Raw genomic sequence first — 12,567 nt, forward strand, 5'->3', positions numbered from 1 at the left:
GGTAGAATTTTTTATAAGTCAAAAGAAGTTAAATAGTCGCAGACTAATTATAATTTCTTAATTATTTTTCTTCTACGTAATTAACGTTTATATTAAAAATTCATTCACCGTAGAGAAAAATGCTTTAACCGTACGTCAAATTTTTTTTTCTCGTTTCATTGTTCCAGACAGAAAATTTTTGTTTCAAGTCAATAACTAGTTATCTGCCATTTTTCTTCACGGTGTTCGTTGACTTTTTCATTCCATACATTATCATTCGCCCTTCAGTATGTACATAAGTGTTTCACCGCTTCTGATTTACATGAAATTTTGATCCGATTTTCCGTGAAAGAAAAGAACAGAAAACGCCGAGCAAGAAAATGCTAACGTGTACATTCATTAAACCGAGAAACAGGGTGAAGTGATTTTTAAGAAGTTGTGGATCAACTACGTGTTCCTTAATTTAATAGCAATTCCATTTGTTAATTATTCAAATCTTTCCCTTTCTTCCAATTTTCTACGTAAAATATTTATTTAAACTCATTTTACCAATTTTAAATCGTATCGTACATACAGTCTTCCGGTCTGTCAATTATTTTCTCCTCATTTGCCTTGTTGCTCGCACAATAAAACGCAAATGGTTTATTCAAGAAGAATGAATAACTATTCGGATATCAGGTAAAGTTAAAACTATTCCTTATATCTGTATAAAACATAAGATATAAATAATGTGCTTAGGTTAATAACATGTCAACTAACAGTTGGCATGTGCCTAGATTCATTCCATTTGTTAAGAGCATCTGTTTCAATTTTATTTCAATCTTCAAATAGGAGCTAAATAGGTCCAAAGAGAAAGAAGATTATTTTTAAGTTGGCGTTAGATGGATCATGCACCCAACAGCTACACGACATAACCGATCGTCTATACAATCAGCCGTTCCACCTACGTCAACACCCTCGCCCATTGTACATCCGCAACAACAACAGCAACAAATTCTTTACGGTCCTATCCCTAATCCAACATTGACTCTTCAACCATGTGGAACTAGTTTGCATCCGTCTTGTATTTATCCAGGAGCACGTCGTAATGCTGCTTTGACTAATCCTGTTCCTTTACACATACAAGGTGTAAATACGTTTCTTTTTATATAATCTTCATATATTATATAATTTACCTTTAAAAAGAATAGTTAGAATCCTTCTATTTTCAAAAATTAAAGGAAAATATTTCTGCTGATTGTAGCATCGAATATGTTATATTTATCTTAAATAATGATTTCAGTTTTCTAAGATTCTCGTACAAACCCATCCATGAATATAGGCAAAAGCAGCAGATGGCCACCCAAGAATAAACTCGTACGAAATCCAGAATATTGTCAGCAACAACAGCAACATATTCAGCAACAACTATCCTACAACCCGAAGTCTTTGGTTCTGTTTGATCAAACAACAAATACTGCTCCGGTGCCTGCACCAACTGCCTCGTTTTTAATTGCCTCCTCAACCTACACCCATGGTTCCTTTTCTGGGGATCAGTACAATTCTGGAATCACTTTAGTACCGCAAGCTTACTTCAAGTCTCCAGATGTTCAAACATTTTGCCTACTTCAAGATCGACAACAGCAACAGCAACAGGAACAACTGTCACATGGTTCCTATTACAATGTTTCATCCACAAACACTTGCAACTTGCAAACCATCAATACCAATCCGCTATATCAATTTCATAACCCGAATCCTTACGCATCCCCAGCAAATTATTCGAATCAAATCACGAGCCCGGTTCAAACGTCTCAATCGAATCAAATCTTCCCCAATCCTCCGGTGAACTTGGTCTTTGGAAATCTGCAAAGAGATAAATCAGCGACCACCTCCGCCACCTTCGATATCGCAACATTTAAATGCGCTAAAAACCGATTACCAGCAGTGAACGATTCACAAATCCCATCAATAGCTGTAGAGAGTTACAGTGAATGGCCATCGCAAGCGACCACCTCGTCTGCTAATAATTTATTGGACATAAAGCCAAGTGCGAATGACGCAAAACCAGAAACCACGGCGTACCCTTTAGAGAAAGCTGTTCCAAATGTACCTACGAAAACCCAAGAAGAACATTATTCCGACGAATCTTCTGCCAGCTTCGATTTCACTATCGAAGCTGAGAAAATGGTCTCGGCGCTTTGCAACACATCTTCCAACGACATCGGTAAAGATGAAACGAAGAATGATAAATCCGATTCGGCGCCGTTGTTCAATGGCGCTGGTGACACTATTTCGAACAAAAACACATGGTTTACCGATTTTTGCGTGGATTACGGAACGAGCACGTCGAAAGCCGTGCAAACGGATGGAGCAAACATCGATCGAGCCCAATACCCAGAATTGCTGCGAAAAGTTATTTACTGGGGATGCACGGAAGCCGAGGTCGTTTTAAATAATAATTGCAAAACTAATCAAAAATTCAGTTGGCTAAGAAACCTTTCTACCGCCACTAAAACGGCTGTTACGAAATCATCGACGTGCTTTCCGATCTTCGCCGGGGATCGTGTATTCGTCAGCGATCTGATAAACGCCTTGTTACGAATCAGCAACGGTTGGCTTATCCTCGACAATTATTTAAACAAGCAACATTACCCGAGTTTAGACGACAAGCTCAATTGCGAATTGATTAGATGCTTTCAACAATGGGAAGAGAACACGCACGAGCTGCTTAATCAGATTGTCCAAACGTTTATGAAACTCGAAGAGAACGGTGATACTTCTACAATCGAGCAAAAACCAGAATCATTTGGAACCTCTTTTCCAGGTGACGTTTCAGTTTACACGAACCACGATTTGTTCGATCCTTCTTCGGGCATGAAACAAGAATCGGCTAACAAAAGGAACGATCAAGACCCACCGTTCAATGTCGCTCAGTTGCCGAGAAGCGGAAGTCTGCGAAATTTCGGCCAGTACAACGTTAATCAACCGAGACAGTCGTCTGAGAAAGAAACAAAATTACGAAGTAAGTGGACTATTACTGACAATGAGAATGTAACAACAATAGACAGCACGAAATCCGTGGGTGATATGTTCCCAGGGCACGTGGAATCTGGAGCTCAATCGAACGGTAGATTTCGTTCGAGAGGAAATCCGTCCAGCGCAAAGACCGACACATCCACGCAATCATTGAACGCGGAATTTTTTCACCTGAGAAGCAAAGTTCTGACGGAAAGTAACCAGGAGCCATCCAGGCAGTGGACGTTTAAGGAGAAGAAGGAAGAACTGGCTGAAAACGGTTCGTCGCCACGGGAGAATGTCGATTCCATTTTTCGATTACAACAACGACAACTGGATGAAAATTACGAGTCCAGTTATGCCCAGAAATGTTTATCAAAGATGGAATCGTCGTTTCTGAACCCTTCGATTAGCCTCCAATCAATGTATTTTACCTCGAATAACGAGGCCGAACATTTTTATCCAAATTATCCCATTTCTCCTTCGTACACGGTAGATTATGGTCACAAACATTTGAAGAATATCGATCAGAATCACGGAAGCAAAGGGAATATGGATTTAATTTACGTTGGTAAATCATCGACCAGTCAACTGCAATTAGCAGCAGTTCCAAAAGATAAAATGACGTTGCTCAGTCAGATTGAGCCAAGTGTACCGGAAAAATCGTCCGAGGAGATGACTGCAAATCTGTCCGCGTGGTTCGCCAGTATAAGAAATTCTGATAATCGTCAAATGTCGTTTATGAATCTCGCCGATGGGAATATGGAAAATGTAACCTCGCGAACAGCTGGTCGTCACGAAACGTCAAAGGACCTTGGTAATTGTATCAGACAATTACAAATTGATGCCAATTGTCAATTCCAAACGTTACAAAATATGCAAAGCATTCAAACGGCTCCGTGGAACGCTTATAATCTGATCAATAACCGGATCCAAGTACAGCAAGTTCCGGAAGAATACGACAGCTCCGAGGACGTTCGAGTGTACATGAAACCAGGAAGTTACAACGTTCCAAAGAAAAGGCATCAGAGAAGATCGAATCGTCGTTTAGATAATTCGCGAAACACGGTCGGTGAATCTTCCGCTAATCATCGGAATCATTACAGCAATAAAGAGAAAACATATTGCGCAGCTACATCGTCGACACCTTTGCCTCGACCCATCGCATCCGTTACCACCACCAATTCCACGGGTACAATAACGAAACTACCCTTTCCGGCCAGTCCTATCGTCCCGTCGTCTGCATTTTCTCTCGATAATTCGCCTAGAATTTTGAAACGCTCCGATACCACCAATTACACCGTATCCGAGGATGTCACTTGGAAAGCGGCATGTGCTTCCGCTGAAATTCTCTTGGAAGCTTTAAACGTGAAAAAAGATACTGATTCGAAGAAGAAAGAAAGCCAGTTGACTGACGTTAGCGAGGAACCGGAACGTATAAAAGAAAATGATAACAGCGACACGACGCGCAATCAAGAAAAATTAAAAGAAACATTCGCGAAAACTGTGAAAGATGACAAAGATGTTTGCGGCGGTGTTTCAAGTTACGAAGCGTCCGAGGACGAGTCCGAATCAACTTATCGTCTTTCTCCCAACACGAGTATCAACGAGATTTCTCAGTCTTCTGAAAATAAAAATGGTAAAAATTATAATCGTACAAAATATCAAGTATTCGTGAGAATATTTTCGAAACAGTTGATGATATCGAATCAATCGCGTAAAGACTTCCGTTCCCTTGAATATTTATCGATATCACTGACCCTTTCGAAAATATTACTTAAATCGAACCACCGAATTCTTTTATAAAATATTTCTTTTTCACTTCCCTACGCGTCAAGTAACATTAACGCCATCTAATTGTTTTAATACTAGAAGGACGGAAATTTCAAAAAATATTATCTTTATAATGAATATTAAATCGATAGATACGAAAGGAAACAGAGCATTACGTGATAATCGAGATTTTCACCGGGAAATGTTGTATCAAATTCTTAAAACACACTTGAGAAAAATTATAACATAAATTCGATGACCTATACAAGAAAACACTTCCGTTCTTCCAGCATTAAATATCGCAATATTTTATGCAGCTGCCCATTAACAGGTTCTAGTAAAATGAACGTAAAAACGGACTCGTGGTTAATTAGAACTTTGAACAACGTTAGTATGGCGAACAAACAGAAACGACGAAAAAATACCACAAAACGACATAGTTCGGAATCGTCGAACAGTTCGGTGACGGAAAACGAGCAAACGGCAGCAGTTTCATCGATGACCAATGGCGATGTAAACGCAATAACAATGATCAAAAACGTGGAAGAAACTACTTGCTTGAAACAAAGTTCAGTGACCAGCGATCGAATGAAAACATCGGAGAAAAGCGATCGAATCACTGGAAAAGCCACTTATTCCGAGACTGTAAGACGTTGCACTTCCTTGAGCGCATCCTTCACAGAGAAGAAAGAATTTAGCAAAAAAGGAAAATTAAATATCGCTAATGCATCGGCAATATCTGCGCGCAAATGTCAACGAAAAGATTTGGAAAAATCCTACCGTCTGTTGCACAACAAACTGTGCAAATTTCCTGGGAAAAAGACGACGAGAAATTATAATATCGATGATCCTCAAGAAACATCCAAGTCTGTAATTGGCATGAAACACAGTAGGAAAAAAGAGAATGCCGAGTATATTGAATTCTTAGATGGAAAAAGTGATCGAGGTTGGTCTGTATGGTACAGTTCGAAAAGAAAACAGAGCCTTAGCCCTCTTGCTCTGAGTAAGCTAGAAATGATCCATCAAGCAGTTTGGCAAATGGAGGAGGCAGAAATTTTCAAGTGTCCATCTTCGAGAAACAACGATCTTTCTTCTGCCCACACAGTTAGTTCATTCGTACAACGCTCTATCTATGTTTAACTAAATATGCTAAAATATTGATGAAACCCTTTAGATCGAAGACTATTGTAAAGTTATCAAAAGTCCGATGTTTCTCGAAACTGTCGAGTACAAGCTGAAGAATCGAATCTATCATAAAGTAGAACACGCAGTTAGAGACTTCCGTCGTATCGTTTATAATTCAAGATTATACCATAAGGTTAGTTGACTTTTTACAAATACAATCAATTAATTAGTCTAATTACTAAAGAATCAATTTCGTTCTAGAACGATCATGACCGAGTGAAAACGATCGAGACGTTGTCGAAGAAACTTGAAGAATTATTTGAAGAACATTTTGCTAGCTGGGACTTTGATGACATTAGTGGAAGTCCAAGGGAAAGTTCGCCGGTATTTCATCGATTTAAAACTACTGAACAAAAGTCAGTAACACGACGTTATAGTAACGCGAAGAAAAGTCCGTCCCCTTCGATTACAGAAAGTATATGATTTCATATCTCTGTGCGATATCGAACCTTATAGAAAAGAAGACTATTGTGCCTGATGTTTTGTTATACATCTACAATTTATATTACCCTTAGATTAAAAAGGAAACTAATTGATCGCATCGAATTTATGAAACCGATGGATTCAAAGTCAAATGTATATCTCTAAGACTCGATTATATTAACCGCGTTCTAGTCACGCATCAGTTCGTATCTTTGTTATCGTAAGCATTTTTTTTTTTTTTACAATTTTTCTTTCGCAAAGTAACTTACTCCGTTAAGTACAAATAATTGAAGTATTATAGGAATGAAATAATTTTTCATTTATAACACGATCGGTGTATAATGAGAATTGAACGATAACGAATGATGATAAGTATTATAATATTAAATTGTACTGTCGAACAGATGAAGATTTATTAAATAAAAATGGCAAAAAATATTCGAAGATCCCGCTTTACCATTATTATACGAGTTCTATTACAAAAGAGAAGAAATCTGTAAACGACAACCAGGTTAGCATATACAAGAAACGTAGATTCCTATGTGGCATGCGTCGGTAAATTATACAGTTTCATTACCGTTTGCAGTAATATAGTATCATATTCTATCGTATTATAATTAAACAATACTGTCCAACATAATTACCTTTTCGTAAATTTATATTTTGTAATTGCACACTTTACTATAGATGTTCTTACACTTAATTCTCGACACCTCAAAGGCACAGTTGCTGAAAAAGAAAAGCAGAAATAAAATAGAAAAGCAAGCAACAAAACTCGCAGCCAATTCGCTCGTATTATTTGCTGTATAATTAATAAACGTACCATAGAAATAATGATACAATTATTAATTACCCATCAAATAATACCGATTGCCCAGGTCTCACCACGAGGAGGTTGCTGCGTTTTGGAGACCCGCCCTACCTCATCCCATCCACCCTCCATTTATGCAAATTTTTATTTACAATTAACAATATCATCCTCTTGATGCACATTTGCAAAACGCTTTTCATTGTTGTACAAACGAACAGCAAAAGGAGCATTATTCTATTCACTACCTGCCTATCTACTTATTTACTTAGATTTTTGTTTTTTAATCCTACTACATTTTTTTTTATATTCATTACAGATCTGTAATTAATAAATATGCAATTGCATATTTGTCATACGTACGTATAAATACTAAGAATACCTACTTAAACGAGCGCTCGTAATCATCTAAAAAATACACTTAAATATAAAACTTAAATCTAATTAAACACTGCAGTGCTTAAGCCTACTTATTATATACACATTTTCAACCAGGCTATATCAAAATGTAAAGGGATATAAATGAATACCTATAATAAATTTGTTGGTCCTGAAATAAAATAAAAAGAATTAGACAATTTTCAAAAATAATCAGTTTTTCCTTTTTCAATCATTTTCACATCATCTTAATTGGATTCACTGAATTCCATCTTTCGATCAGATTTTATATCAAATTTCTCCCAGCTCAAATTATCAATTCACACTTCCTATAAATGTACTTCTCTGTAACAGAAACTTATTAATTGAATCCATACAAAGTAAAAAAAAACATTTAATGGCTGAAAAGAAGAAGCATTAGTACAAATAAAATTTTACAAAAATTGGAGTAGTTGTTAATAACTCATTTCCAATGAAAAGAGGAAAAATCAATTGGATTTTAGTACCAAAATAAAGAAAAAAAAGATTTAGAAACATATACTATTATTCAATAAATGATTTGAGTTAGGAACATTAATTATTTCATTTTATCAAACTTAATACTCGTTCATTTATCGATAAATACTATGCAATTTTTAAATTGAAATAATTGTATTTTATTGCAATGTACGTACAACCATGACTCTATCCAACTTTATTGCATTATATTATTCAATACACCTTTATAGTGCTAGTTTGTTGTAAATAGTAAAACTAAAACAAAATCGCGATTGGACTTCAGTTTACAGGAAAAGAATTTAAAAATTTATAAAAGAACACTACTTTAATTAGCTTCTCCGTAAGCTTGAAACTAAACATCGCGATCAAAAATTAAAATTGAACAACTTGAACAACGATCATCCACTACTTTTGTTTAAATAAAGTAAAATAAAAATTTAATAAGCTATCACGAATGAACAAATATTCCTTGAAATAAATTATCACCAATCATCAAAAAATAAAATGAATTTCCATTTTAAATAAAACTTTGAATAAAGTTCTGTTTAAAACTTTATCGTATCTAATAATATTCTGAAAACGTTAAATTCATGTACTTTTTAACAGTATTTCCAATAACCGAATGCTAAAAATTTTCAAAATTAAAATATGGGAAGAAAAAAAAATGGGGCCGTGGCAGTGGGAGGGAGGGTACAGGGGAAGCTGAAAAGAAAAGTTTGACTGCCCATAAGAGCAATCCCTAAGCAAATCCTATAAAACAAACCGAAATCACACGCAACACTAATTTCAAAATTGCAAACATTCTGAACTATGACAAAACACCGGCTGGCAACGAAGGGTCTCACGCCCCCTAGTCTTACGCCAGACGCTACATACCACCCACCCCGCCTGGACGTCGTAACGCCAGGACAGAGTGCACCCCTTCGCTAAGAGCGCTACCCGCCCGTCCAACACGTTGCATCCAACGGTGTCAGATTGACGGACGCCCATAGTATAGACAAAAGGACTGCAGTTTAGAATATGGTAACATATTTTCATATGTTCCGTATTCTAAAACTGCGCCTGCAAAGGCCTAGTAATGCATGGGTATATCTCCCAGAGATGGTGTTCACGGTCTCAGGCCGCGGAATCCTTAAAAGGACTCCCACCGAATGTGAGTCATAGTTACTTCCACTAATAACAATCGCGAATTCATTCACAACACTAATTTCATTAATTATATAATATGTACAAAAGCGTACGCGTGAAGGCTGCTTCATTATGCGCAACGCTAAGCTGAAAAAAAGAAAAAAAGAGAAAACGCGAACTGTAACGCAACACTACTCAAATCTACCGAATTTTGTAAGACGCAACACTAATCTAAAAAAGGGGTACAGCCAATCCAAGGCTGTACCACGGCAGCTGGTCCATAGCTGCCTTATGGACCATGGCAACTCCACTGGATCGTTTTTGGGCATTTCTAATGCAAAACGCGAATATTCATTACCGCAACACTAATTAGCAGGCAACTCTATAAACTAATGCAAAGCAATCGCGTATTTATAAGTAGCAACACTGGGAAACAATCGCGCTAATGTCTATCGCAACACTATCTTTAACAGACATGCAATTAAAATGCAGAAAAGGGGGATTCTCAAACCGTGAATTTTTTACTCGCAACACTAATTTCATTAATTATATAATATGTACAAAAGCGTACGCGTGAAGGCTGCTCCATTATACGCAACGCTAAGCTGAAAAAAAGAAAAAAAGAGAAAACGCGAACTGTAACGCAACACTACTCAAATATACCGAATTTTGTAAGACGCAACACTAATCTAAAAAAGGGGTACAGCCAATCCAAGGCTGTATCACGGCAGCTGGTCCATAGCTGCCTTATGGACCATGGCAACTCCACTGGATCGTTTTTGGGCATTTCATCATATATCGCAACTCTAATGCAAAACGCGAATATTCATTACCGCAACACTAATTAGCAGGGAACTCTATAAACTAATGCAAAGCAATCGCGTATTTATAAGTCGCAACACTGGGAAACAATCGCGCTAATGTCATTCGCAACGCTATCTTTAATAGACATGCAATTAAAATGCGAAAAAGGGGGATTCTCAAACCGTGAATTTTTTACTCGCAACACTAAAGCAATCAACATTAAAAAGCAAAACTCTCAAAAATCTTAAAGCAATCAACATTGAAAAGTTACATTCTAATTTAAAGCAATGCAAGAAAGAAACGCGATATTTAAAGTTCGCAACATTAAATGAAAATCGCGATAATCATGCATACGCAACATTAAATTGAACCGTGATCGATATTCATTCGCAACACTAAATTGAACCGTAGTCAATATTCGCAACACTAAATTGAAAACGCGATTTGCCCAAAATCATGGGGGTCACGAGCCCCCTCTTCTCCTGAAATTACAAAACTACAACTACAGGCGAGCACAGTGACAAAGTAGTAACGATAATGATTTCCCATCCTTTTTTCCAAAAGAATGCAAAATCATTAGTAGTTCCCCTCTTGAAAGACAGTTTGTCAGGGCGCTTCGGCATATAGCCTTTTCTTTCTTCGGGTGGTCCACCCACCTGAAACTTATATCTAAAGCTCGAGACTTGCAAATTCGCAAAACAAAAGAAAAAACAATCAACAAAAAAGAGAAATCGCGAAACTCTAATTGACACGTGGACGAAAAAGGACTTTATATAAGTCGTTGTTCGTGCACACGTGCCGTGCTCGAGCAGAACTTGTGCGTTTCGTGCCATCGCGATCGCGTATGACGACTTATGAAGTCGCCAAAAATTTGAAAAATTGTACAGATAGATCAAAGGCGAACGGCATACTCCATTCGTATCGATCGTATCGTCAATTCTTCAAATATATTCCAGGTACAGGTTGATCAGGCGAAATCGCGCCTACCCGACCAAGAGACTGTGACAACCTGTCCCGGCCCTACCTACTTACAACCTATCACACACACCAGAAGGTATACTACCTACCTACCTAACGCTATATTTAAAAAAGGCAAAATCACATTCTCACAAAAATTCATTCCACGACCCCCATACACTCCACCCGGGTGCAAGAGCCTAAACTAGAGAGAACGTCCCGGGACGCCTCCGTCACCCGAGTTTCATCTCACATCACACACTACGGTACGTACCATTTTTCACTGAAATCGTCTGGCAAGGCTAGCAATCATTGCGTATAATGATAATTACAAAATTTAATTAACTACTTTGATATAGAATATTTCATAATAATGGTAATAATAGGGGTAATAATCATGGTAATAATAATGGCAATATAGTAATAGTAATGGTAATAATACTATTTGGTTTGTACGTTCATTGTAACAACATCTTGTTGAATAAAATATTATTTCAAATTAAAAGTTAAATGGAAAAGTTATTAAACCGACGCAATCCCACAGCCTAAAAACACACACACCATATGTGGAAATTACGTCGTGCACGATATACTAACACAATGCCAGCCGCTTATTAATTATTATTCTTATGAACTAGGTCATCGTGCCCATTGCCTCTACCCATCCAAGTAGCACCTGGGCACGTGAATGGGCTTTGGCAATAAACACGGAAGGGGTTAAATCTGAAAATCCTGATCTACAAACATGATTAGTACATACACATCTAACGGGCTAATATTTCACTATTTTAATTTAATAAAAGTGACTCGACTTTGTAAATATAAAGCTTTAAGAACAAATACTGAAAAAAAAAAAATAGAGCAACTATGACGCAAACATGGTGCACTGCTAATATCAGCTGGCAACGAAGGGTCTCACGCCCCCTAGTTCATACGCCAGACGCTACATACCACCCACCCCGCCTGGACGTCGTAACGCCAGGACAGAGTGCACCCCTTCGCTAAGAGCGCTACCCGCCCGTCCAACACGTTGCATCCAACGGTGTCAGATTGACGGACGCCCATAGTATAGACAAAAGGACTGCAGTTTAGAATATGGTAACATATTTTCATATGTTCCGTATTCTAAAACTGCGCCTGCAAAGGCCTAGTAATGCATGGGTTTGTCTCCCATGAGATGGTGTTCACGGTCTCAGGCCGCGGAATCCTTGTAACTAATTTGATTAATTAAATAATACATAGAATTGAGATTAAAAACCAAAAGGATTCCCACCGAATACTAGTCAGTGCATTGTCATATTTACTCTCGCGTCGGAAATTTCTCGCAACACTAATTTAATAAAGGCAAAACTCTAATAAACAGGAATTTAATGTCAAAATTGAATTGATATTTTCTTAAAAGCAAAATGACTAATTAAGAATTCTTTACAATGAAAAAAGGATTTATTATGAAAATTAATAAAAATATTAAAACATCCTCGGGCGACTCCCTCCTCAGAGTGAATTTTCAAGAATATGCAAAATGTGTTGAAATAGATCACTCTGACTTGGAAATCTACCCGTCACGAATTGTCTTCTTGCACATCAATTGTTCAATTTTTCATGAACGTGTAAATAAGCGAAATTTCGATTTAGAA

At 37.3% G+C, this 12,567-nt stretch overlaps 1 protein-coding gene across 1 annotated transcript; it reads left to right on the top strand.

Moving 5' to 3' along the window:
* Positions 1–867: 867 nt before the first annotated feature.
* On the top strand, positions 868–6,689 carry LOC114879887. The gene is made up of 5 exons (XM_029195258.2): positions 868–1,105; positions 1,301–4,615; positions 5,081–5,853; positions 5,924–6,067; positions 6,136–6,689. The coding sequence occupies exons 1-5, from the start codon at positions 868–870 to the stop codon at positions 6,355–6,357; spliced, it is 4,692 nt and encodes a 1,563-aa protein (XP_029051091.2). The 3' UTR covers positions 6,358–6,689.
* The last annotated feature ends 5,878 nt before the right edge of the window (positions 6,690–12,567 follow it).

The sequence above is a fragment of the Osmia bicornis genome, chromosome 6 (genome assembly GCF_907164935.1).
Source record: "Osmia bicornis bicornis chromosome 6, iOsmBic2.1, whole genome shotgun sequence".
In the NCBI taxonomy this organism is placed as follows: domain Eukaryota; kingdom Metazoa; phylum Arthropoda; class Insecta; order Hymenoptera; family Megachilidae; genus Osmia; species Osmia bicornis.